General features: G+C 65.2%; 8 protein-coding genes across 8 annotated transcripts in view; 4 read left to right on the top strand and 4 right to left on the bottom strand.

The window, feature by feature from the left end:
- Positions 1 to 216: 216 nt before the first annotated feature.
- PFL1_03196 (uncharacterized protein) lies at positions 217 to 6,708 on the top strand (the record flags this gene model as incomplete). The annotated part of the gene is made up of 1 exon (XM_007880711.1): positions 217 to 6,708. The coding sequence occupies one exon, from the start codon at positions 217 to 219 to the stop codon at positions 6,706 to 6,708; it is 6,492 nt and encodes a 2,163-aa protein (XP_007878902.1).
- A 369-nt stretch (positions 6,709 to 7,077) lies between these two features.
- PFL1_03197 (uncharacterized protein) lies at positions 7,078 to 8,944 on the bottom strand (the record flags this gene model as incomplete). Its single annotated transcript, XM_007880712.1, has 4 exons — positions 7,078 to 7,253; positions 7,389 to 7,568; positions 7,739 to 8,285; positions 8,405 to 8,944. 4 exons carry the CDS (start codon positions 8,942 to 8,944, stop codon positions 7,078 to 7,080), a joined length of 1,443 nt encoding a protein of 480 aa, XP_007878903.1.
- Positions 8,945 to 10,027: 1,083 nt separating this feature from the next.
- On the top strand, positions 10,028 to 13,705 carry PFL1_03198 (uncharacterized protein; the record flags this gene model as incomplete). Its single annotated transcript, XM_007880713.1, has 1 exon — positions 10,028 to 13,705. One exon carries the CDS (start codon positions 10,028 to 10,030, stop codon positions 13,703 to 13,705), a length of 3,678 nt encoding a protein of 1,225 aa, XP_007878904.1.
- Positions 13,706 to 15,546: 1,841 nt separating this feature from the next.
- PFL1_03199 (uncharacterized protein) lies at positions 15,547 to 16,626 on the top strand (the record flags this gene model as incomplete). Its single annotated transcript, XM_007880714.1, has 1 exon — positions 15,547 to 16,626. The coding sequence occupies one exon, from the start codon at positions 15,547 to 15,549 to the stop codon at positions 16,624 to 16,626; it is 1,080 nt and encodes a 359-aa protein (XP_007878905.1).
- A 1,074-nt stretch (positions 16,627 to 17,700) lies between these two features.
- Positions 17,701 to 18,937, bottom strand: PFL1_03200 (uncharacterized protein; the record flags this gene model as incomplete). The annotated part of the gene is made up of 7 exons (XM_007880715.1): positions 17,701 to 17,709; positions 17,828 to 17,918; positions 18,029 to 18,108; positions 18,245 to 18,471; positions 18,607 to 18,625; positions 18,739 to 18,819; positions 18,935 to 18,937. The coding sequence occupies 7 exons, from the start codon at positions 18,935 to 18,937 to the stop codon at positions 17,701 to 17,703; spliced, it is 510 nt and encodes a 169-aa protein (XP_007878906.1).
- A 774-nt stretch (positions 18,938 to 19,711) lies between these two features.
- Positions 19,712 to 20,107, bottom strand: PFL1_03201 (uncharacterized protein; the record flags this gene model as incomplete). Its single annotated transcript, XM_007880716.1, has 1 exon — positions 19,712 to 20,107. The coding sequence occupies one exon, from the start codon at positions 20,105 to 20,107 to the stop codon at positions 19,712 to 19,714; it is 396 nt and encodes a 131-aa protein (XP_007878907.1).
- Positions 20,108 to 20,641: 534 nt separating this feature from the next.
- PFL1_03202 (uncharacterized protein) lies at positions 20,642 to 21,103 on the bottom strand (the record flags this gene model as incomplete). The annotated part of the gene is made up of 1 exon (XM_007880717.1): positions 20,642 to 21,103. One exon carries the CDS (start codon positions 21,101 to 21,103, stop codon positions 20,642 to 20,644), a length of 462 nt encoding a protein of 153 aa, XP_007878908.1.
- Positions 21,104 to 22,779: 1,676 nt separating this feature from the next.
- Positions 22,780 to 25,998, top strand: part of PFL1_03203 (uncharacterized protein) — a gene marked incomplete at both ends in the record, with an annotated part of 5,478 nt that continues 2,259 nt past the window's right edge. Inside the window, one exon of the mRNA XM_007880718.1 lies at positions 22,780 to 25,998. This exon is cut by the window's right edge and continues 1,802 nt beyond it. Coding sequence (XP_007878909.1) covers positions 22,780 to 25,998 — 3,219 coding nt within the window.

Here is a 25,998-nt window from a genome sequence, read left to right on the forward strand (position 1 = left end):
GGCGGGGCTGGGTCTCTGCGCTCGCCTCTGCTCCACGGCCGCACCACAAGACGCCCGGGATGCTCATCCAACCGCTTGCTCAGCCCGCCTGCCCACATCTGTGCTTCACCTTCGGACCTGTCTTCTGATTCAATCCTTTCGCATTTGCGCTTCGACCACCGCTCGGCGCTCGGGAGAGCCGAGACAGCCCGGACCAGGGTCGGCTGACTTGCTGCCATGGCGCACCAGCCGCAGCATGCCGCCTCATCGGCCCGCCCGACGGCGAGCACATCAACGAGCGGCAGAGGCGCGATGCTCGCCGATGCGAACTCTGCGGCGGCATCCGCGACCGATGCGGCCCGTCCCGCCGCCTACGAGTTTGAGCCGCCCGCCTGGCGTCCGCGTCTGCATCCCACCTCTGCGCGCCCGGGCGTGCCGGACCTGTTTCCGACACGAGTCGGCCAGGCCGAGGACGACTTCAGCCAGGCGACGGTGCGCAGCGGATTCCAATGCAGCTTCAGCATCGCCAACGAGGCGCTGCTGGGCTCCGAGGTGGCGGGAGAGCTGCTGCTGGGCAAAGAGCTGCTGCGCAACCTCGACCTCTCTCTCAACGACGTCCTACAACGCAGATCCGCCCTCGAGCGCAACCGCATCGCCCCTTCGCAGCACAAGCCACCTTCGCGTGTCACCCTCAACGAGCTTAAGCTGGCAAACTACGTCAGGGACCTCGCAGATCCGCACGTCCCCCTCCACCGCCTTTCACGATCCGTACCCCACGGCTTCAAGGGCGAGAAAATGTTCGAGATGCTCTGGTCTGGCGGCAGCGCTGGCACTGCAGCCAGCATCGGCGGCGGGGGAGCGGGCGGCAGCGGTGGAGGCGTTGGCGGCGTCTCGCTGCCAGCGGGCAGCTCATCGGCTGCCACCCACAACGTCAGCGCCAGCCGTGCCAACCTCGCCTCTAGGGTGGCAGCCTCTGCCTCTGCAGCGGCGGCGGCGACGGCGACGACCAGCAGCAACAGCACCACGGCCTCGGCCACCGGCAGTCCGAGCTCGTCTGGCCAACTCCATCACAATCACAACCAGCCCCAGCGGGCCGCTTCCTTGCCGCCTAGGCGCAGCTGCGTCGCCATCCCGCGCGCCTTGTGGTTCGTCCGCGCCGTCGGAGCCGCAGAAATCCAATCGGCGCGAAGCAAGACGAGCGCAACCTATGCCGTGGAAATGACGACCAGCCTCTGTTCCTGGCTCAACCGGCAGATCAGCGAACTCAGCTGCACCGCCGGAAATCCCAACGCCGCTCCGCCAAACACTTCGGCTTTCGCCGCCACCGCCTCGGGCACTCCACTCGCCAACTCTGCGCCCTTCGGTGCTGCCTCACCCGCCACACCATCGCCCGGCTACTTCCAACCCAGGACGCCCGCAGGAGTGGGCGGCGGGACCAGCAGCGGCGCTTCGCACCCTCACGCCAGACCATCCGTGGCGCCTTCTTCCACGGTCTGGTCGCATCCCTCTCCCTCGCCAGCCCCGCATGCTGGCACGCCTGCGACTGCATCCGCCGCTGCCGCTGCTCCTGCTGCTGCTGTCCGCGATCACTGTGCCGTGTTGGAAAATGAGGCCGAGGCAGAGCGCTGGGCGGCAAAGTGGACCTACAGCCTCTCGTTGACGCGTCACCTCGGCGCTCAGCAGCTCCTCGATCGCACCACCCTCTTCCGCTGGACAGTCGAGGCACTCGGCAGCTGCAACCTAGCCCAGGTCTGGTTCCTGCTCCAGCTCGTCGAAGAAGGCGCCAGGCTCATCGTCCAGCGCCGGTTTCTCGCCCTCGCGCTCGTCTCGGCGCTCTGCACACGCCTCTCCCAGCTCGACACACGCTACAACCCGTCGGCCATCTCGGCGCTGCGCGGCCGTTTGTGTGAACTGCTCATCTTTGTGCTCGAACAGGTGCCCGAGGCGCTTGTCAGTCCGCGGCTCTGGCACGCCCACCAGTCGACCGTGTCCGAATCGGTCGCATTCGGCTGCTCGCACGACGTTCATCGGCTGGCGCGGTTAGAGGCGACGCTGCAGCGCATCGCAGACCGCATCTCCAAGCTCTCGCTGGTCAGCTACGTCGACATGCTCGATCATGCTCCCGCTGCTGCCGAGTGCAAGTGTAGCAAGGGGTGCAGAACCCATAAGGCGAATTGCGGCAGCAGCTCCGCCTCCACAGCCGCCGCCTCAGCCGCCATGCCCATTGCGCAACACATCAAGAATCTTGACGCTATGGACCTTGACGGCCTGGCCATCGACGCCCTTGTCTCTCACCAGGCTGCCTCCAACGCCGGCGCCAGCTACTCAGCAGTCGCTGCGACTTCGTCGTCCCTCGCACCGCCAAAGGTCCAGTCGGTCGGTGAAAAGGTCGACACGGTCCTCACCTGGGCCTGTACCAGCTGGCGTCGTGGCGTGCATCGGCAGTACCTGGCCGCATCACTGATCGAGAGGATCAAGTATGGCGAAACCAGCCGACAGAGTGACGGCCAGCAGGCGTCCTGGATGGCCAACGCGAGCGACCCGCCGCCGCTCTCCACCAAGCAGAAGCGCAGACGGACAAAAGCCAACGTCGAGCCGGCGCTGCTCAAGTGGCTTAGCGATGTTGAAGCTGCGACTGCGACCCAGGCCGCAGTACCGACCGCATCGATGGGCTCACAAGGGATAGGCAGCGTCATCAGCGCTGAAGCAGCAGAGCGCCGGAGAGAGGCGCTGGCCTCGTGCGACCCACGTTCGATCATGGTCGTCTTTGGCGAGCTCGCGCGCCGGGGACTCTTCAAATACAGCCGCTTCATGCAGAGGCTAATTGCACGAGGCATCACGGCACAGCCAAGCCCTTCTGGCGAAGGCGTCGCGGCGGCGACCGATGAGCCTCATGGCCCACCCGGGACGAATGGGCCAAACGCAGCCCCGGCCTCCTCCGTTTCGACGGACTCGCTGCAGTTGCGCCTGCTGCGCGCTCTTCCGCTCTACGAAGACACGCCCGCCATCTTGCAGCAGCGGCGGATGGCCATCTACGGCGACCGACCCAGAGAGACGCACGAAGAAGCCACCGAGCGGCGCGCGCTGCGAGAGCTCCAGCAGCTGCTGCCCTGGCTGTTTGACGACGATGCCGAGGGCGAACGGTCGAGGCCCCAGGACGGCCGCGCCGCGTTCAACGACGATGCCGCGGATCAGGAGCAGGCGAGGGTTGGGCCACTTGATTGCCGCAGGATCCAGGCCGCGCTGCCGCATCTCTGGAATGCCTCGCGGCATGTCAGGGTCAAGCTGCTGCGATCGCGCATCCTGCCGCGGGCTGCCACCGGCGGTCCGGGATCGCTTTCGCGTGACCGCCTTTGCGTGATGGCCGCCGTCATGGTGCGGGCAGAGGACTTTGAAAGCCTGCTTCAGCTCTTGGTATCTCTCCTCCTCCAGCCGCGCTCGCTGCCAGCACCAGTCGCCAAAACCATCTACGACCTGCTGATCGAACACCACGCCATCTGGCATGGCCTCGACGCTCTGCCGACACTCGTCATGCTCGTGCGCCGCCAGCTTAATCACGCCAGCTCCAACCGCGACGTCCGCCTGGCCGTTCTGGCGTCCAATGCGCTGCAGCGGCTGCGGGAGTCGTGCGCGATCGCGACCTTGGCCGGCCAGACGTCTCGGCGGCGCAGCACGGCGGCCCCGTGCGAGGCCGTCCCCGACCACGGCGAGGTAGCCCTGTGCCAGGAAGTCTTTCGGCGTCGCAGCGCACACGTTGTCCATGCCAGCACCGGGAATGATGACGATGGCTGCAGTGGCGGCAGCATCGGCGCTGTCCCAGCCGGCATCGGTCCAAGCGCCGATGCCAGCGCCGCGCTGTCCGAGCTGCGCCGGCTGTTTACGAGGGCCGACGCGTCGGTCGATGAGATCATCGAGCTCGCCGTTGTCGATTGCCTCGCTGAACCGGCGACCGACGGGGCATTTCAACTCGCCGTCGAGCTGCTCGACATGCTACACCGCGAAGCCACCACCGAGATCGACGAGCGACACGCCCGCTGGATGGCGTCGCTGGCCGTCAAGCTGTCTCTTCCCGGCTTCCCACCTTCGATCGCCGAGCTGCCGTTGCGAGTCGTCTTTGCGCTCGTCGCGCGGGGCGTGGCCAGCTTGGCTGTTGTCGTCGCGCATCTGCTGCTGCCCCTCGTCACCAGTCTGGCTCACACCGTGGCGGATCCGGCCAGAACCTCGGCGGGCGAGGCTGTGCCCCTGCTGCTGCAGTGCCGGGCCCTTCTTGCGCGGACACTGCTACTCGACGACGAGGACGTTGATGGCGGCGATCGCGACCCTGTTTCTGGCGTCCCTGCTGCCGCGAACCACCGGGCCCACGATAAACGTGCCGTCGCTGTTCCCGGCCACGACCAAGACGCCGACGCAGCCTGGGAAGCTCGCCCCACGAATATCTCGGATCGCCAATCGCTACGAGCACAGCGGGCGCTCCTCTTTGCCCCCTCCGGCTTCGAGTCGCTCGTCCGCGTGCTCGCGCTCCTCAAGGTGTCGGCCCAGGCGACCAGCGCGTCGTATCAGGCGCCCTCGCCCGCCTCGGCTACGTCCTCGATGCCATCGCCCGCGCCGACACCTGGGCTCGGCGACCTCGAGGACCCGCACCAGCAGCAGCGTCTCCTCGTCAGGCCGATAGATTCGCTGTGCCAGCGCATCCTCGAGCTGGACCAGTCGCAGGCGGCCTTTCGGCGCGACCCGCGATCATTCTTTCGCGCGGTCCGGGAGTCGACCAAGTTGATCTGGGGCAGCGATGGGCGCAAGGTGCTTGACGGCATGGTGGCCGCGCTCGACCCTTCCAGCCTGCTCCTGCTGGCTGACATCGGCAGCATCGATGCAGACATGCTACGGCGTCGTCTCGACGGCTGGAATGCTGCCGTGGTGGTGTGTGAGCTGGTGGACGTCTTCGACCGCCTGCAGACGGCAACCGAGCCAAGCTTCCAGCTACGCGCCGAGTCGAAGATCCGATCGCTCGTCGCCGTCATCTACCGCGCCTTTTTCGTCGATGATCCCGCCGCTGGTCGCCAGCTGCTTCAGGATGCCGCCTCGGCCGGCAGCCTGGCGTCCAAGTTTGTTGACGAGGGTCTCCGAGCCGCGTTGCGCGCCATCCGTGCCGAAGTGGATCCAGCCGGCTCCACGTCGTCGATGGACCCAGGCAAGCCACCGATGGCCTTCGTCGCACCGGCAACGTCATTGCCCCCTCGGCCTGGATCTCGTGACGGCCTGGCCGCAGCCATCGCCTCGATACAGGCCGTCGCCGCGATGCAGGATGCCTTCACCATCGCCGCATCCGATTCCGAGACGGCGACGCAGCTCTTCCAGCACGCCGTCGCTGGGATCGAGGCAGCATCTTTGAGCGATAGCAGCCGTGCCAGTGCTGACTCCTGGGCGCAGCAGGAGCAGCAGGAGCAGCAACAGGAGCAGCAACAGGAGCAGCAACAGGAGCAGCAACAGGAGCAGCAGCAGCAGCAGCAGCAGCAGCAGGTCGACGGTCCTCTCGGGCTGCTTCAACTCCTGCTGCGGTTCAGTTGCCTGTGGACGACGGCGAGCAGGGCCAACGTAGGGCGGTTGCTGGGCTCGCTCGCTACCCTTTGCCAGCGGCTGGGCGTGTGCGTCGATGATGAGGCGGCATTTGAACGCATCGCCGACACGCTCGGCCTTGTCCTGGACGAGGCGCCGTCGTCGGTGATGTCCTCGGCCGGACCGGAGCTGGACCGGTATCTCGAGGAGATGCGCTTCCTGCAGCCGCGGGCGGCGCGGCGCATGTCGCGCCTGCGGCTCAGCCTTGATTCTGCGGACCCTATGCGCGACCTGGTTCTGACGCCGGATACAGCGGCGGCCATCCAAAGCGGGTGGTACTCGACCGATGTGATCCGGCCGTGGAAATGCCTCGAGTACGTCGAACCCGCCGCTGGCCCTCTGTTCGGATCTGCGCGCGCCCCGGGCGGCAGCAAGGGCACGGGCGCTTCGCCTGCCTCCGTCGGCCAGGGAGCAGGTCGGAGAGGGGCGGGAACCGAAGGCGGCGGCGCCCAAGTATCGTCTGCCTCGTCAACGTTGATGTCGGCATCGATGCCGGGCGCACGGAGCGGATGGCCGAGCAAGCTCTCGACCAATACATCGCTGCCCCTCTCGCTTTTTGGCGCTCAAGTGACGCGCGATACGGTGCCGACATTTGCCCTCGCCACGGGCATTCCTCACGCAGCTGCCCCCGCCGACGCCGACGCCGACGCCACAAACCACACGGCTGACGCGGCGACAACGATGCCGACCATGCCGATGCCGCCCGACTACCTCGAGAGCGAACGCAACTACGGCGAGATGATGGCGGGCGAGCCTGTCTTTGCGCGCGACCTTCGACGCGGCCTGGTGCCCTTCCTCCCGCCGTCGTCGTCACCGTCGTTTGCGAGTGCGAGCGTCGAGGTCGGTGCCGGTCGTCTGGGCTTGCGCGGTGACGAAGTGAGGCCCAAGGAGGGGGAGGGGGAGAGGGTGACGATTGATCTCACCGTCGATGACGATGACGATCGAAGCGGGGCAGCGGAAGCGCGAACCACATCCGGAGCTGTCAAGTCGTCGATGGGCGGCGGTGGCGAGGGAGAGACGAGGGGACGGAAACGTCGCTCTTCACAAGGTACTGCCGAGGGCAGTGGCGGTGGCGTTGGCGGTGGAAGCGCTCCTGTCGCCAAGAGACGGCGGTAGCACCGGTCGAGACCGGAGGCAAAAGGGCGAAGGGCGGGGCCTCTTCCTATTTCTGCAGTTGCCTCGCACGCGATTCCGGTATGGTACGACGATACGGTACGATCTGGTAGCCACTTGACACGACCGGTCCGGCCCGGATCGGCTCGCACAAGACGGACGAAGCGAGGGTGCGAAAAGAGCGGTCGAAGGGTCGTCGCAACGATTTTTGCAATCAGAGGAAAGGGGTCAACTGAAGGTGGCCGTACAACAAAGATCCAACCGACACCCTCACATCTCTGGCCGAACCCTCGCTCGGATGCACTTGCATCCGATGAGCGTCGATGCACGGGCAGGACCGACCAGACCGAGGACCGCATCGAAAGGGGAGCGTCACTGAAGACGATGGTGTCCGCTCTTCTGCTTGTCCTTTTCGCGTTCGTGGATAAAGTCGAGGAGGTAGACGAGGGCCGCGCCCGTCTCTTCGCCCGTCGGACGGATCTGCTCGGGCGGCAGGAGGAATCCGTACGTCCCGCCATCGCGCAGCTCGAGGCTGAAGGACCACTTGACTTTGCGTCCAGGTACCGGTAGACCCGGCTCCGTTCCCCTCCCCTCTTCCCCTTCGCCCATCCAGGATGAAGGACGACGACGACCGGGAGGGGGAGGGGGAGTGGTGGGAGGAGGAGGAAGGGGCAGACCGATACCGCTGTACGTCCAGTCGATTGCATTGCCGCCCGCCTCGCCGACGACTTCGCACGTCCTGCCGCTCGTAAATGTGCGCTTGTGCACGTTTCGGAGCGCACGCACCGCTCCCAGCGATACCTCGAGCAAGTCCTCTTCGTCGCCCACGGCCTCAGAGCATGAAAACGAGTAGGGATACGTCACTGGAGTCACCAGATGGCGATGGAGGGCAAAAAAAAAAGACCGGCGGACTCGATTGGTCAGCGCCACGACAAAAACACGACACGACTCTCGATGCTCCGCTCGGCTGGCTTGGAACAAAACGACTGGCGCCGCAGTAAGACGGCAAAACGGACCGCCCCCGGGTACTCACGCAGCTGGCCGTAGCTGTGCAGGTCGATGAAGCCCTCGACGCCGTTGGCGGGGTCGTCAATGTACTGGGCCATGGCGCGCGTCTCGATGGCGTCGAATGCCTTGTCGCCGGCATACGCCTCGCTGCAAGGGTTGAGGCCGGCATCAAAGTGGAAGCCCCAGTTGCGGTTGAGGTCGACGCCGACGCAGCCGGCCTCGTCGCCCGCGGCCGTCGTTGGCTGCCGGTTCTTTCGCCACATGCGGTTCTCGTCCCAACTGTGCACGTACCCGTCCGGATTCGAGAGCGGAATGACAGTCAGGCTGAAGCGCTCGAGAATGCGTCGCGCCTGCTTGCGCGACCAGGGCAGCGAGGGCAGGCGCGTGTCAGGCTCGTCGTCGTCATCGTCGTTGTCGTCCGAGTTTGACGGAGGAGGGTTTGGGGCGGGATTGGGGTCGGGGTTGGGGTTGGGGTCGGGACCAGGGTGAGGATGAGGCTGCGGATGCGGGCTACCCAGCGCCGACCGGAGCAGCTCTGAGGCGAAAAAGAGCGACGTCGACGTCGAGATCCACTACAGGCGGGGGCGACGAGATGAGCAAACGGACGAGAGACGGGGAGAGTTTGTCAGCATGGCAACGGTCTGCTGGCCCTGGCGCTGCTGCTGACGCTGCTGCTGATGCTGCTGCTCACCTCTCTTGCATGCTGCTCGGCGGCAATGACGATACCGATTGGCTCCGGCTTGCGGTGCTTCTTCTTCTTCTTCTTTTTGTCGCCGCCCTTTTTGCCCTTGTTCTTCTTGCTGTTCTTTTTCTGGGGTGACAGCTCGCCATCGCCGTCGCCGTCGTCGTCGCCGTCGTTGGGCGGAGCTGGCTGGCGCTTGGCGAGCTTGAGGGCGTAGATGGGGCGGCCCTCGTGGGTGGTTGCGATCTGGATGCGGCGTGCGTGGGAGGGGTAAGCGTGCTCGAGATCAAGGAGGTGGTCTGCGATCTCCTGGAAGCTGTGGTAGTCGTCGTGCCAGGCAGGGTCTAGGGTGTGTGGAGCGAGCGCGGCGGGCGGCTGCTGGCGTTGGCGCTCGAGACGCTGGTGGTGCTGGCTGTGTACGAGGGCGTCGAGGTCGTGGATGAGGACCTGGGGCGAGTCCAGGGGAGCTGCGCCTCGGAAGGAGAGAATTTCGTGAGGCAGTGGCAGCGTGGCCGAGGATGAACCGGGGGTGGATCGATTGGCGGGCATGCGGAGGTCGATGCAGCCGGCGTGGGGCGAGTAGGTTGGAGCGTGAGTGGATGAGGGGCGCTCGTGGTCCTGGTGTGGGCGTGGGCAAGGTGCGCCCCTGGGGGCGGCCCATACGTCTAGGTTGTTTGCGTGTGCCCACTGGAGGAGGCGGGAGTGCTGGTCGTGGGAGCGGGTGGTATAGCGGAGGACCGACTGGCCGGCCAAGTCGGTCGAAGTGGTGGCGGCGGCTGCGGCGGCGGCAGGGTATGCGGGTGATGGCGGGGCCAGGTCTGCCAAGGGAGGCGTGAGGCCAAAGGGGATCTGTGCGGCGTCGACGGGGTGGGGCAGGAGAGAATGCGTTGGGATGGATGCGGCGAGCAAGAGGGCGGTGACTAGGAGGGAGCGGTGGGCCTGTGTCGACGAGCGGCGTGGTGGTGTGTGGAGTGTTGCGGGCATGATGCCGATTACCATGGTCCAGACGAGGGAGCGGAGGGTAGGAGGCGAGCGTCGGACGATGCGCTGCGGAGGGCGAGGGGCGACGAGAGGCAGGCAGGATGGTCGTGGTAAGGTGGATGGGCCGACGTCAGCCGACCAGCGGGTCAACAGAGGAGCCGCCCTGACCCACGTCCCACGTCCCACGCCCCACGTCCCACGTCCCACCGGCGCACCTTGTGGAGGAGGGCCAGGTTGCAGCCGGTCGACCTGCAATTCAAAAGCTGCAGTCCGGGCCTGCCAAGTGTGACTACAAATCTAGCCCAGCTGTCGAATTCAAAGCGCCTTGCCCCCGATGCCGTTCCGCCCCTCGCCCGATGCGAGGTGGGAATCGATAAACCTCGGGAGTCGGTCATGGTTGCCTTGGCGGCCAGCGAGGGCCGGGAAAAAGTTTGCGGGTCGAGAAGAAGGCGGCGCCCACAGAATGGATCGCCTCGTCTTCACTCCACCGCCTTTGCTTGCTCCCCTTGGCTTCCCTTTGCTCCCCTCCTCCCGGCCACCACCAAGACTACCGCTGCCTTGGCCATCACTCTAGCCGCTACCCGCTACAACCTCCCTCCCTGCCCCTCCATCGCCCTTCGGCCGCCGTCCACCGGTCCCTCTTTTGCCACTATGGCCGACGCTGTGGTCCTCACTCCGGACCAGATAAAGCAGCTCCTCGCACAGCAGCAGCAGCAGCAGAATGGCGCTGGCCCTTCCACTTCCTCGGCGGCAATTTCACAAGCAGCAGCAGCGCCTGCAGCGCCCGCAACGCCCGCAAAGCATCGCATCAAGACCAGCTTCAAAAAGGAGCGCGCCTTTGAACCCTTTTACACCGGCGGGCCAATCGCCTTGACCCCAGACGGCCAGTGGCTCGCCGCCACCCACGACGAAGAGGTCGTCATCCTCGACGTAAACACCGGCGCAGTCCTTCACCGCATCGAAAGCGACACCGAGCCCGTCACCGCCCTCACCATCTCCCCCTCGGGCTCCCATCTCATCGTCGCATCCCGCTCCCTCGCAATCCGCACCTACTCCCTCCCCACCTTTGACCTCGTCAGATCAACTCCAAAGGCCCACACTGCACAGGTCAACGTCATCCTCGTCGACCCAACCTCCACCCTCGTCGCAACCGGAAGCTCGGACGGCATCGTAAAGGTGTGGGACATTGCAGGCGGCTACTGCACCCACGTCTTCCGTGGCCACGGCGGAGTCGTTTCCGGTCTCTGCTGGAACCTGCCCGACCCCGCCCTCGAGGTCGACGCGCAATCAGCCGCAAATGCCAAATCAAAGGCAAAGGCCAACATCGCCACCCCCGCACAGAGGCGCATCGAGCTCTTCACCGGCTCCGTCGACGGCAAGATCCGCCTCTGGGACCTCGCCGCCCGCACAGAGGCCACCCACCGACCCGTCGCCACCCTCAATGGCCACGCATCCGTCGTCCGCGGCCTCGCCGTCACCGACGATGGCACAACCCTCGTCAGCGGCTCGCGAGACAACTCCATCATCGTGTGGAGCCTCGTCGACGGCCGATGGAGGCAGCGCGACACCTTGGCCGCCAACGAGGGCGTCGAATCCGCCGGCTTCCTCGCCAGGGGCGCTTCCCTCTCACGGCCCCAAGGCAGCCCCAAGGGCAAGCAGCGGCAGCAACCCCGGCAGACGCTCTTCTTCACCGGCGGATCCAACGGCCAGGTCAAGCTGTGGGACGTCGTCGCCGGCAGCATCGTCTGCCGCGAGCCCAGGAGCCTCACCCAGCAGATGGCTCTCGACGAGGTCGCGGCGGGCGTGCGCTCCCGCCGCACCGCTGGCGGCGACGGCGGCGGCGATGACGATGATGCAGAGGAGACACGAGCCATCACCGCGGTCCACTACCTGCCTGCGACGGCGTCGCTGGTCTCCGTCCATGCCGATCAAAACATTGTCGTGCGCTCCGTCGCCTCCCTCTCTCCCGCCCTGTCCACTGCCGACGGTGCCGCTGCCGCGCTACCGCCGCTCACCAAGACGCGGCAGATGGTGGGTTTCAACGACGAGATTGTCGACGTGGCGCTGCTGTCGGCGCGCGGCGAGGCGAGCGAGACGCACGTCGCGCTTGCCACAAACAGCCGCTCGATCCGCGTCTACACAATCGACTCCGAGGACCACGACGTCTCGCTCCTCTACGGCCACTCGGACGTCGTCCTCTGCCTCGACCGCTCCCCCGATGCGCGATGGGTGGCGAGCGGTGCAAAGGACCGCACGGCAAGGATCTGGGCGTGGGTGCCCCAGTCCAGGCTGCCTCGGGCGCAAGGGGATGCCGCGACGGCCGGCGAGGTTGCCGGTGAGAGCGTCGAGCGAGGTCAGAAGACCAAGAAGGCGAAGGCCGCATCGAGCGACGCCAAGGGGGACACGGGCGATGCTGACGGCGACTCGACCGGCGGCGAGTGGGTCTGCGTTGCCGTCTGCGAGGGTCACGCTGAGAGTGTGGGCGCCATCGCCTTTGCGCGCCGCGCGGTCTCCCCCGGCGCCATCGGAGCGCCCTTCATGATCACCGCCAGCCAGGACCGTACCGCCAAGCTGTGGGACCTGTCGGCGCTGTCGGAGCTTCTGGCGCCCTCGTCGGCGGCGCCTATCACTGCGCCGCTGCGGCTCAAGTCGCTGCTGACGCTCAAGATCCACGACAAGGACATCAACAGTCTCGACATTGCGCCCAACAATGCGCTGCTGGCCTCTGGTTCGCAGGACCGCACCGCCAAGATCTTTGCCATCAGCTACGCGCCACCGTCCAAGTCCAACGGCTTCACCGCCTCGGCGTCGCTCAAGCCACTCTCGACGCTCAAGGGCCACAAGCGCGGCGTGTGGTCGGTGCGCTTCTCGCCCGTCGACCTGGCGCTGGCCACGGGTTCGGGCGACAAGACGATCCGGCTCTGGGGGCTCAAGGACTACACGTGCGTCAAGATTTTCGAGGGTCACACCAACAGCGTGCTCAAGCTGCAATTCTGCTCGGCGGGCATGCAGCTGCTCAGCTGCGCCGGCGACGGCCTCGTCAAGCTGTGGGGCGTCAAGGAAGAGGATTGCGTCGACACCCTCGACGGCCACGACGAAAAGGTGTGGTCGATTGCGGCGACGCGCGACGAGTCGCGCATCGTGTCGGTGGGCGCCGACTCGGTCGTCAACTTCTGGCTCGATACAACTGAGATCAACGAGAGTGAAAAGCGCCGCCAGCGCGAGGAGGAGGTACTGCGCGAGCAGGACTTTTCAAACTACCTCACGCTCCGCGACTTCCGCAACGCCATCGCCCTTGCGCTCGAAATGGGCCAGCCGCGCCGCTTGCTCGGCCTCTTTACCCATGTCGCAGCGTCGCGGCCCGACGGTGGTGACGGCGCCACGGCGGGAGGACTCTTGCTCGACTCGGCGCTCCAGTGCGGAACAGCGGGGAACTTGGCCGCCGACCCGGGCAGCGGCAATCTCGATGCGCTGGCGCGTGGCGGCGTCCTCTCGCTGCCGTCGGTGGGCGCCCGCGGCAAGAAGGGTTCGAAGAACAAGGGTGGTGTCGCGTCGGAGCTCTCGCCCGAGGCGCAGCGGGACGCGGCGAGCGTGACGGGCCTGGCCGCCGTCGACGAGGTGCTGTCCAGTCTGACGCCTTCGCAGCTGATCCAGCTGCTGGCCTTCGTCCGGGACTGGAACACGTCTACGCGCACGGCGGGTGTGGCGCAGACGGTGCTGCATGCGGTGCTGCGCTTCCACGGCGCGTCGTCGCTCATTGAGGCATTTGACGCGTCGAGCCAGGCGCGGCGCGACGAGGCGGCGCAGCGGCTCGAGGACGTCGAGCTGGGTGTCGTCGATCCGCACTCGAAGCGCGAGCGGGAGCGACAGCGTCGCGAAGCGGCGCTGCGCAAGAGCGGAAAGGGCGCCATAGATCTGGCTGGCCTGATTGATGGGCTGCTGCCGTACACGGAGCGACACTACAACCGCGCCGACCGCATGGCGATCGAGGCGAGCATGCTCGAGTTTACCCTCGGGTCCATGGACGCCATCCTCGGACCCATCGATGACGACGAGGAGGAGGAGGTGGAGAGGGGAGATGTCGACGAGCGAGGCGAGGTCGAGGACGTTGAGATGGCACCAGACGAGACCGTCGCTGCTGCGTTTGACGACGACGACGATGGCGAGGCAGCGGGCGGCGACGATACGTTTGGGCAAAAGCTCAAGACGCAGTCGAAGAAGAAGGACAAGCGGAGAAAGAAGGAGCAGCAGCAGCAAAGCAAGGGAAAGAAGGGGGCGGTGCAGCAGAGGCGGTACGAAGACGTGTCGGCCTCGGAAGATGACGACTAGGCCGACAGGAAAAGATGTAGCGGTCGTTGCCATCGTCGGCAGGTTGCGGGACGGGCACATCATGTCATAGACATCCTATCGTATCCTTCTGCTCTGATCGCTTCTTTTGCGGTTGCGGTCGACCCCTTTGTGACCTGAGGGCGGCAACGTCGAGCCTGCCAGCGAAGGGACAGACGAGGCGTTGCATCTCTTCCCCTCGACACGGCATTTCATCCCCCTTGACGGCACAGACACGGGGGCGCATGGAGCAACCGGTGACCGCCGAACCTCCGTCGTAGCGTCGTCTGATCAAACGATGGAAGTGCGACCGAGGTCCCGGGGCCAGCCAGCGGTGTAAAATACCGCGCCATCGGTCAGCCATGTTGTGCAGCTCGAAATAGCTCATCCTCCCTCGGCTATGCACCCTCCAGAATCGGAAGCGAAGCACAGCAGATCCCGCGGCTTCGGCTTCGGCTTGAGCTTCCGGGGTGGCAGCGGGGATCTCTGACACCCCAGGCCTTGTCCACCAAGCCGAGGAGCGGCCTTGCCGTCGAAGCCTTTGTCGACGCCGTCGCCGTCGCTCTATTTGGCCCCATCCCATCTCGCCTACCCTCCCAAGAGAGCCTTTTTTTCTCGCTTCTTGCTACGGCAGCGAACACCTTCCCTGAAGTCGCTGCTTTGCCAGTCGCCGCCCGGCCAACTTGCTCTTCCGCTTCCAATCCGTACGTTGGTACTCTGCCTACACACCTACATACCTGCCTGCACAGTCATAAGTCTGTACAGGCGTGCCTTCATCGGCTCAGGCCGCCCGAACGCAATCTATGTCAGCGCACGGAAAAGGGCCATTCGTTCCGGCAATCTCATCGTCGATGGGAAGCCGACCCCGGAGCACAAGTCGCCGTTCGGGCTCCTCCTGGCCTTTGCTATCGGCGCTCCGTATACATGGGTTCGCCGCCACCTGGATCATTTCATCTCGCGGCGTAGCGTGGCGTGGCGACGTGCATCAGAGGGAGAGGCATCGCAGGTTTCTGGCGTGCAGCTGTGCATCCAAGGGCTGTTCTCCACGGCGTCGTGACACGCAGACAAGGCATATCGGCCAACTTCCAATTTGTCCTGCGCTCAATCCCCCGACATTATCTTCCGTCGCCAACGTCGCGGCGGGCCGCGACGCTGCGTGCTCCTTTCCTCGCCTCTCCTACGATTTCGAGGAAGATACCGGCAATCTTTACCGCTCTTCTTCGACGATCAACCGGAGCGTGGGGCCCCTCAGCAACCCTAGCTTCGTCACCATGCCCCGGCATCAGCTCGGGCCCTCCCTGGCCAGCGGGTTCACACATCGATCCTCCGCCTCCGCGCTTCTCTTTGTGCTTTGGCGTGGCTCTACCGACCGCATCGCCGGTCGGGCATCTAGTTTCGCTTTCGCCCTTGCCGTTGCACAGCTTCGAGGCGTTGGCCCATCCAGCAGCGCCATGGACGTCGCCGGGCCACCACACAGAATTCCGGGGCAAGACTGCGCATCTTCACCACGACTACGACGGCGGCGGCGGCGTAATTGTTCTCCTCCCTCCCCGTGCGGGAGCACGCCGACCGGTAACGTGTCGCAGCGCAGTACACGCTATCTCGCTCCGCAGCATGCCCTCGTTCCATCCATGGGCGAACTCGTTGCGCTGCATGCCACCTTTGGCAACCTAGCATGGCTGGCGCCAAAGACGTATAAAGAATCGACGAAGTTGGCACGTCCTCCCCACTCCTCCCATCTCATCGGCTCTTGCGCTCGCCATTTTTCTTGCCCGCACGCCCAACCTTGACCCTTGTCCTTTGCCCGATCTCGCCGCTGCAAACGCCTTCGCCCTCCTCTCGCAATGCTGCTCAGGCCGCTCGTCTCGCTGGCGCTTCTGGCGTCGACCGCCCTGGCTGTTCCGCTCGAGGCGCGCCAGACGGCCACCAACGGCACAAAGGTGGGCTATCTCTTCACGTCGTTCCCCGTCGACGACGAGGCTATCTACATGCACCTCTCGGACGGCAACAAGGTCGTCAGCGGATGGAAGCGTCTATCGCGCGACGGCACCGCAAGCACCGAGGCCATCCTCCGCTCGACGGTGGGAACGAGGGGCGTGCGCGACAGCTTCATTGTCCCCTCGCAGGACGGCACAAAGTGGTGGATGACGGCGACCGACCTCAACGGCAACGCATTCGGCAACGACTTCAACGCCGCCAGCCGCAACGGGTCGCGCTCCATGGTCATCTGGGAGTCGAACGACCTGGCCAACTGGACCGGCCCGCGCCTAACGCCGCCCCTCGTCGACGAATCGGCGGGCAACGCATGGGCGCCCGAAGCCAACTGGGACCCGCTCGTGGGCGCCTACGTCGTCGTGTTTGCCTCGCGCTTCTTTGACCAGGCGACCGATCCGGGCCACCTGGCCGACCCCATCCCGCCCAACCGCCTCATGTACGTCACCACGACCGACTTTGTCAGCTTCAGCGCCGCCCGTCGCTACATCGACGTCGACTACCCTGTCATCGACGCCACCTTTATCCGCAACGAGGCCAAGGGCTCCAACGCCTGGGTGCGCTTCGTAAAGGACGAGCGCGACTACCGCATCTACCAGGAGGAATCCACCACGGGCCTACTTGGGACGTGGACGCGCGTGGGCGACGCTCCCCTCTCGGACCGCATCACGTTCGCGTCGCAGTACTCGAACAACGAGGGCCCGCTCTGCTTCCGCGACAATATCGATCCCTCCCTCTTTCACCTCTGGATCGACGAAAACACCCAGAACAGGTACATCCCCGCCAGCGCGCGCACCCTCGACGACATGAAGGCCTGGCAGGCCGACGACCTCGCGGCCTTTCCACAGCGCGTCAAGCACGGAAAGGTGCTTGCCCTCAACCAGGAGCAGTACGACGCCATCGCCGCAAAGTACCCCGTCGTCAAGGCCTAAAGCGGGTGTGGGCGGGGAGGCCAAATAGGGTCCGGGCCTGTCCCAGGGCGATGGAACTCGCGGTGACCCTAACCTGTCTGGCCGACCGCTGCGTGGGTGAAACGAGAAGCGGGCGGGCGAAGGAGCACTGCCGTGCCCTGCTCCGCCGTCGAGCTCCTACATGGCGATGTGGGCACCCTGCGACGAGGCAGGGATGGTGTGGACTCAGCGGAATCCGCGTCACCGCCGCGCGCGAAAGGGCAACGAGCGCAGTCCATGCTGTTGACGGCGAAACTTTCATGTAAAGTGGCGCAGCCGTCTACCTCGTTCGTTTGTCGCCTCGATCCGGAACTCCTTCCGTCGCTTCGTGAATGCGCGACGCTTTTTCCTAATTCTCTCGTCTTTTTGCAGTCGGAGGTTGGAAAGAGATGATGATGATGGTGGTGGTAGGAACGAACCCTGGATTCAGGAGGGGAGCCGTGTAAAATAGGCACCTGACACTGCACTGCTGGAGCGGCGGAATCGACAGACACCTTTATCGCCTAGACGATTCGGACAGACCAGGACGGAGACGAAGCAGTCGAGAGGGTCGGCGCGCACATGCCGACGGGCAAAGGCGTAGAAACACCTGCAAGGCTTGCGCGCCGTGGAGCGTGGGTTTGCGGGCACTCTATGACACATTCGTGCGCGGTTTGACGGGGGGCCGAGAGGCCAAGCAGGCAAGACCGGGGCGCGGAGCAGGCATCAAGGCCGCCAAGCGAGCCAGCGTAGTCGAGGGTGGTGGCTGGGGTCTGGCGGCGGCAAGCTGCCAGAGCGCTGCTGTGGAGCGGGGCGACCACAGCGCTGAACGAGAATCGGCCGACATCTTGACGGATGGGTTTTGCCGCTGCAAATCCACGAGGGCCTGCTCGTATCTCCATCGCAACGTCGATGGCTGCGCAGGCCTCCTTCCAGTCTACATCAGAATCCTCGTTCTCCAAAGATTGAGGCACGGCGACAACCCGATTCGATCTGGGCTGGGACTCTGCACGTTGCATTCGGCCAGCGTTTCTATGTACACAGCATCCGGCCACCGCCACGCCCTGATCGAGGGTTTCAGGTGAACTGAGTCGCACGTCGCAAGGAAGAGGAAAAGCCACATGGCGTAGAGTCAGTCGCCGACGTCGTCATCGCCATGATGATGGCGCCTTCATGACCCTCCGGGCACGCGGCTTCCACTCACCGTGCTCAGGTAGGACTCGGCGACGATGCGCGCCCGCGCGTTGAGGCTGAGCTTCATCTCGCTGATCTCCTTGTCCACCTCTTCCATGAACCTGGCGAGCAAGCAAACGTGGGGACGATGGCGGGATCCGCGTTAGTCGGCTAGTCCCAGGGCCGCCCCGGCGGAGCGCGCCGATCCCTCCCGCTCTAGCGCCCGACTCACTGGATGATAAAGTCGACCAGCTTGTGCTTGAGCATCGTCTCGGAGTGGAAGTTGGTGATGAGGAACGAAATGTCGTAGCCCTGTGGTCCGCCGAGTCAGCCCGGTCGAGGCAGGGAAGGGGACGCACAGGAGGCACAGGCGAGGCACCGACGGCCGTGATTAGCAACACCATCATCGCCACTGCTGCGTCGCTGCGCGCGCTGCGCCTGCACTCACGGGCACCGGTTTCCTCCGGAGGATGACGAAGCTCTCTGCGCGCTGCATGAGGAAGCGGGTGAACTTGTGGCACAGCAGCCGCTCGATTTCGTCGGCCTGCTTGATGTGGATGCTGACGCGGATGCTGTTGACGGATGGCTCGATGAGCACCTTTTCGTTTTCATTTCGGCTGATGGTGAGCGGGTTGAGCAGCACCTCTTTCGACGTTCTCGCCTCGACCTCGGGCTCTGCGGGCCGGGCGGACGGCGAAGGCGGGGGGCAAACGGCGGCGCCGTCGAAGTCAGCAGGTGCGCAGCGGTCGGTTGTCGGCGGCACCGGCCCTCGTCATGATCATGGACAAGCCCATGGTGGGCCGTACTCACTGTTGTGACGCTCAACGACCTGCGTCGGGTTCGAGGCACGGACGGGGCAAGGCAGATCTCATCGTGGTCAGTGCTCGCCGCGGTGATGGATGCAGCGGCACCAGTTTGGCGCTTGCTTGCGGCGCGACTCACCTGGGAGCTGAAGTTTTCGAGCGTCATGGCGGCCGTCAGGGTGGACCTGACACAGCTGAGGTAGGGTCTGAGGGTGTTGGACTGGTGGAGGAGGGGAACAACAGAGAGGGTCGGGCGGACAGCGTGTCAGCAAATTTGGTTGTGTGCAGCTAGCTGCGCCTTGCAGCTGGGCGCGCTTGCTGTTGCTGTCCCTCACCATGTTTGCAAAAGGATGGGGTGTGTTGCAAGGGGACAGAAGTCTGGGATGGCGATCCTTGGAGGGTAGAGGACTGCGAGCCGGCGTGAAGGACTTGCGGGTCGCGGCTGAGCCTTGAAGCGTGAGAATGGAGCGCGCGCGGGTTGGGATTTCAGACTTTGACGGCGCTTGATCGAAGGCCGGTGCTCAGCTGGGCAAGGAGGCTGCGGATGGGGCGGAAGCTGGTGGAGCGGGAGGCGATGCGATGGTGGGGGGGATGAGGCGGCGAGCGTGTGGAGAGGCAGGCTAGGCCAAGGCAGCCCAGGCAGCTACGCCGACCACAGGCGGGCGGCGAGGCGGGCGGCGATCCGGGCCCCGCCATCTCGCCTGCCTCCTGGCCTGGCCTGAGGCCTGGCCCGACCGGCCTCTGGCAAGTCTGCTGGCCAGTGCGCGCTCCGTGCGAGAAAAGCGGGTCAGGTCCGTCGAAGCAGGAAGCAGGGGCGAGGCCGGCGCAGGGTAGGGGCCTCAGGCAGGCAGGCAGGCAGGCAGGCAGGCAGATGGGCCCACCGCCCTCTGGACCTCTCTCGCCTGCTCTCTTTTGGCTGCCCCGGCCGCCCAGCTGTGTGTGGCCCGCTCGCCCGCCTTCGCACGCAGACCCGCGGATCCCTTATAACCCCAGCCCTCGCCTCCAACTTTTCCCCTTTCCCGTCCACCACCACCACCGCCAGTTCCCTCGGCACGCTTCTCGCCAGGCGACTCCTCGCACCAAGCCATCGAATCAATCGTTCTACAACGGTCCTAGGGCTCGGTGCTGCTCATCGACCACCAGGCCAACCCGCTCGCCGGGCGTTCCGGCCCAATCTGAATTTCACTCACCACCACCGCCACCACCGCCACCACCGCCAACGAGCCTCGGCTCCATTGCACCACCCTCTGGAGCGTCTCCTCATCTGCCCCGATCCGACCTGCACGCCCGGCTTGCGCGCCACCCGGTGCCCTACGGCCGACTGGATCGCCTTTCCTCCCGATTCCAAGATCGCCCTGCCGATTGCAGACAGGCGCGAGGGTATTCAGGCCGGTCGACGTCAGCGTCATACCAGTCGAGCCGCCGCCGCCACGGCCACCGCCGACGGCTCTCGCCGCCATCAGTGATACAGCATCGCCGCCGTAGTCGACACACGGGCTCTTCGCCATCGGGCCAGCACCTAGGCCACCATCTCTGTGTGACCCATCATCGTCGTCAACCGCCAACCCGCCGCCTTCATCGCCGACTCCATCGACACCTCAGCTCGCCATCAGCTTCACGCTACCTTGCCACTCCAACCTATCGCAGTGTTTGTCGTCCTCGTCGACGTCTTCTTCTCCAGCGGTATTGCAGCCATGCTGTCATTGCAATCAAACTTCCTCCTCGCCATTCTTTTCGTTCTGTGCTCGCCTCCCTCTGCCGGGGCCACCGTGATTCGTGTTTGCACCTTCGACGCCATTCCAGGTTCTGTTGCGATCGATGTTGGGTCGCACTGGACGACACCTTGGGGCTTTGGGTAACGCACTCGCTGTCTTTACGGGGTACGACGGGCACTTGACGAGTCAAGGCTGTTGGGACTTTGTTCGGCCATCGCCGCCACGGCCGTTGTCGGTTGCCGCCCCAGTTCATCGACTGGCTGTCGTCGATGCTGTCGCTCCTGTCGCCGTCGTCGTCGCCGTCGACTGCGTTGACGCTGCGGCTTGTCATCGGCGATCTCTCGGTGCGATTGTGCATTGATCGAGGTTGAGGTCGTCGTGGTCGTTGTCGTCGTCGCTTTCCCCGATGCTATCTGCCCTGGCCCCCTTCCCGATATCGACGCCAAGGAGGGTCGGCGGTGATCCGATCCCTTGCGGCACCGTCGGGTCCATCCGGCTGTACCGCGGATCGATCCGATTGGCCTGATGGTCGACGGGATGCCAGCACACCACCACCCTGTGGGTGATGCGCAGAGGATGGCCGGCCCAGCCTTCGTCGTTGTCGAAGACGAAGGCGGGACGGACGCACGGCCACGGCCACCCGCCCGCCATCAGCTCGTTTGCTGGCCGCCATGGACCCGCCGCGACCGGCCGAGCGACTAGCTCTTCCTTCATCGTCTCTCTCCTGTTTGTCTGAGGACTTCGGTGGGTGACCAAGGTCGGCGCGATCGCTTGTCTGGCACCATGCATGAGACAGGTTGGCAGGCAGGCCGGCGGACAGACAGTAGTTCAGTCAGGCGGGACTCGTCGCTCGGCGTGGGCTATAGGTGGCTGTCGGCGTTGGTGCTGGCATTGGTCGGTGCCGCTGCTGCTGGGGCTGATTGATCGCGACCGGAGCCGTCTGACCCTCTGGCCAGGCCGGGCTGGCGGCGCTCGTTGTGACTCTTTGCCTCTCTCCCCCTCCCTGTCTTTTGAGTTGGCTGGCCGCCATCTGGGCGCGGCCAAATTCCGCCTGGCGGCCGGCAGGCTGGCGTGACCCTGAGTCCATCATGACGGCGGCCGCGGCGGCGGCGGCGACGACGACGAGGGCGGCCTTGGCCAGCCAGACGGACTCGTGAGGCAAGGCCAGGCAGGCCCGACTTTGGAAAAAAAACCGGGGCACCTGCACTCAGGCCCTCGGGCTCGCGCCCGCCCCTCTGTGGGTGCAGGCAGAGGTGGCTGGTTGTCGTCGTCGCCGCCCGCCGTTGGTGGAGCGGGCAGCGAGCGAGGCGGCGACGGCGAGCAAAAGAGGGAGGTGCGGACAGCAGCGCTTGCAAAAAGCACAGCCGGGCAGAGAGGAGACCAGAGCCCAGCGTGGTGAGCCCCACCCGGCCTGCCTGCCTGACCTGGCCTGGCCTGGCTACGCAGCGCCAACGTCGATGACCAACGAGACGAGCAGAGCGCCCTCTAAGCGTTCGCCTCGCCCTGCCAGACAGACCAGACCACCCACGGCAGGCACGCACGCACGCTCCCGTCACCATCCCCTGCCTCTCTGCCCACCCGCTCCCCACCACCCTGCCACTACTGACACCACCACCAACACTACCACTTCCTACCGCCGCCATCACCACCACTCCCTTCTCGTTCTCCTCCTCCCCCTGCTTTCACAGCGCGCAAGGGCTTGACAACGGCAGCGAAGCCACCCGCCGCCGTCGTCGTCACCAGCACCATCGCCGTCCTTAGCCCTGCCGCTGCTGTCGCTGCTCTGCTCCCAGACCCGTAGCCTAAAGCCATCGCTGTTAGCTCGCGGCATCTTCCCCATCAACCTCCTCATCCCCATCCTCATCCTCAATTCCCAACTTAAAACCCCATCCTCGCTCCTGCCGCGCTCCTCCGCCTCTCGCTCGGCGCTGGATCCATAGCGAGCCCTCTCCCTCTCCACGCTCTTCTTCCTCGGGGAAAAGCGTCACCGCCTCGCCATCGCATGCACCAGCTCATCGCAAACAACCCTTCGCGGCGCTACTAGCTCCTCTAGCTCCCTCTCTTGGCCCTCCATCGCCCGTCTCTACCTCTCCAACCTCCCGGCGTTGACCTGCATCACGAGGTTTGGCGGTCGCAGCCCGGTGCAGCACATCATCGACCCCATCCCACTGCCGTCCCTGCCCGCCTCGCAAGCACCCGGCAGAGCTGCTGCAACCATTCATAGCGCCCCGTCTTGGCCCCAGTGACTCCGCTCAGATTCCCCACCTGCACCCAAGCGGCACTGGCACTGCAAGAGAGGCCTCCTCTGTCTGCGGCCTCCGCTCCCGGCCGAACGCCAGTCGCATCATAGGCAAGCCCGAGCCTGAGCCACCGCTCTCTCTTTGCCCACCACAGACGAAGGCGGCGACGCCGACGAGGAGCAAACCGCCATCGCAGTCGCTGCAGAGTATCCCCATCTCGACGCCATGAACGGGCAGGATGGCTCTTCCGCCGCCCGCTCCTCTCCGAAGCGGGAGTCGTCGCCCCTCGAAAGCCTCGAGTCGAGCGACGACGATCACTCGCAGCAGCAGCGGTTCGCCAATGCGGTAAAGTCCGGGGACCGATCGCCCGCGTCGCCGTCGTCTTCGAAGCAGTCCGCCTCGCGCGCTTCGTCTTCGTCGCCAGCGCCGCGGGCCGCAGCGATTTCCGGGGCGGGATCGCTCAAGGAGAGCTCGCCGGCCGCCCAGTCGAGCCACTCTTCGTCGCGGGCGCCGTTCAAGCTCAAGAGCCACTTTGCCGAGGCCGAGGCGGACCCGGACCTCTACGGCCTCCGACGCTCCGGCCGGGCGCCCAAGAAGCAGTACATCGACGGCAGCGAGTCCGAGGACGGCGGCTCCAGCAGCGTGGGTGCGCGTAGGAGGGCGGCCAAGGCCTCTTCGAGGCGCAGCTCGGCCAGGATATCAGACGACGACGATGATGATGGTGCCGATGCGGCGAGAGACGCCGCCGACGACGACGACGATGACGAGGATGACGACGCCGATGACGACGAGGACGATGACGGCGACTTCCGGGCGTCGTCGTCCAAGGGCAACAAGGCCTCGTCGTCGTCGCGCAGGGGCAAGCCGGCCAAGAAGTTGTCGTCTAAAGCGTCGAAGAAGGCCAAGGCGTTTGGGGGTTCGGCTGCGAGGCTGTCGTCGGCCGACCTGGAGGCGTCGCGGGTGTCGAGCCGCAACGGCAAGCGCATCCCCAACTACACCGAGGACTACGCCGACCTCAGCGACGATGATCCGTTCGAGGACGAGGCGGACCGGCGGGCGCAGCAGTGGGCGGCCGAGGCCGGCGCCGCCGAAGAGGAGGAGGACGTGATCGAAGCCATCATCGGCCACGAGCGCGACGAGGCGCACCTCGACGACCCCGAGGACGTGCCGACCGAGAACATGCGCTTCGTCGTCAAGTGGAAGGGCTACTCGCACCTCCACGATACCCAGGAGCTGTACGAGTTCCTCAAGCGCTTCAAGGGCTTCAAGCGCGTCGACAACTACATCAAGCACGTCTTCCTCCGCGAGCGGGCGCTGATGACCGACCCCAACGCGTCGCGCGAGGACATCGAGACGCTGCAGATTGAAAAGGAGCGCCAGCGCGAGGCCATCGAGAGCTACAAGACCGTCGAGCGCGTCGTGGCACAGCGCGACAATCCGCCCAACAAGGACGTGCCCTACCCGCACCTCGCCTTCCTGTGCAAGTGGAAGGGACTCGCCTACGCCGACTGCACCTGGGAGCCCGAGGAGGAGATCAAGCAGATCGGCAAGCCCGCCATCGACCGCTACCTCGAGCGGACCACGTCGGGCATGGTGCCCTGGCGCAGCGAAAACTTTTCCAAGGGCAGGCCCAAGTACAAGCGCATGACCGAGCAGCCCGCCTACATCACCCCGGGCGGCACCCTCAAGGACTTCCAGATGACGGGCCTCAACTGGCTCGCCTACCTCTGGTCCAAGAACGAGAACGGCATCCTGGCAGACGAGATGGGCCTCGGCAAGACGGTGCAGACGGTGGCCTTCCTGTCGTACCTGGTGCACTCGTGCTACCAGTACGGCCCGTTCCTGGTCGTGGTGCCGCTTTCGACGCTGCCGGCGTGGATGAACCAGTTCGAGGTGTGGGCGCCCGACCTCAACGTCATCGCCTACATGGGCAACAGCGCCAGCCGTCAGATGATCCGCGACTACGAGTTCTTCCAGGGCTCCGGGTCGGGAGCCGGCGGAGGGCGGGCCAAGGTCAAGTTCAACGTGCTCGTCACCACCTATGAGTTCATCCTCAAGGACAAGACCGAGCTGCAGCAGGTCAAGTGGCAGTACCTCGCCGTCGACGAGGCGCACCGGCTCAAGAACTCCGAGTCGCAGCTCTACGACGCCCTCAAGAGCTTCAATGCCGCCGGCAAGCTCCTCATCACGGGAACACCGCTGCAGAACAACGTCAAGGAGCTCATCGCGCTGCTCCACTTCCTCCGCCCCGACCAGTTCGACCTCGACCTCGACTTTGACCTCAACGACGTCGACCAGGGCATGATCAAGGACCTCCACGAGAAGCTTGACAACGTCATGCTGCGCCGCCTCAAGCGCGACGTGGTCAAGGAGATGCCGACCAAGTCGGAAAAGATCCTCCGCGTCGAGATGTCGGCGATGCAGCAGCGCATGTACAAGGCCATCCTGACGCGCAACTACTCGCTGCTGAGCGGCGCCACAACGGCCCAGTTCTCGCTGCTCAACATCGCCATCGAGCTCAAAAAGGCGTCCAACCACCCCTACCTCTTCGACGGCACCGAGGCCATCTCGGACAACCGCGAAGAGACGCTGCGCGGCCTCGTCATGCACAGCGGCAAGATGGTGCTGCTCGACAAGCTGCTGGCGCGCCTCAAGGCCGACGGCCACCGCGTCCTCATCTTCAGCCAGATGGTCCGCATGCTCGACATCCTCTCTGACTACATGTCGCTGCGCGGCTACATCCACCAGCGCCTTGACGGCACCATTTCGTCCGAGGTGCGCAAAAAGGCCATCGAGCACTTCAACGCCGAGGGGTCGCCCGACTTTGCCTTCCTCCTCTCGACGCGCGCCGGCGGCCTCGGCATCAACCTCGAGACGGCCGACACCGTCATCATCTTTGACTCGGACTGGAACCCGCAGAACGATCTGCAGGCCATGGCGCGCGCCCACCGCCTCAACTCCAAGTTCCACGTCAGCGTCTTCCGCTTCCTCACCAAGGACACGGTCGAGGAGGACGTGCTGGAGCGTGCCAAGAAGAAAATGGTGCTCGAGTACGCCATCATCAACCAGATGGACACGTCCGGCACGAACTTTGCGCCCAAGTCGGGCGCCAAGAACACCACGCAGTTCAGCAAGGAGGAGCTCGGCGCCATCCTCAAGTTTGGCGCCCAGAACATGTTCAAGAGCGACAACGACGACGGCCAGCAGAAGAAGCTCGACGAGATGGACCTAGACGACATCCTCTCGCACGCCGAGGCACACGAGACTGAGGTCGACCCGACGGGCAGCTCGGCCGGCGGTCAGGGCTTCCTCCAGTCGTTTGCCCAGGTGCAGGACTTCAAGGCCGACGTCAGCTGGGACGACATCATCCCGCTCGAGGATCGCCTCAAGGCCGAGGAAGAGGAGCGCCAGAAGGCCGTCGAGGAGGCGGCGGCGCTCAGCTCG

Source organism: Pseudozyma flocculosa (assembly GCF_000417875.1).
Source record: "Pseudozyma flocculosa PF-1 unplaced genomic scaffold scaffold00009, whole genome shotgun sequence".
NCBI lineage: Eukaryota > Fungi > Basidiomycota > Ustilaginomycetes > Ustilaginales > Ustilaginaceae > Pseudozyma > Pseudozyma flocculosa.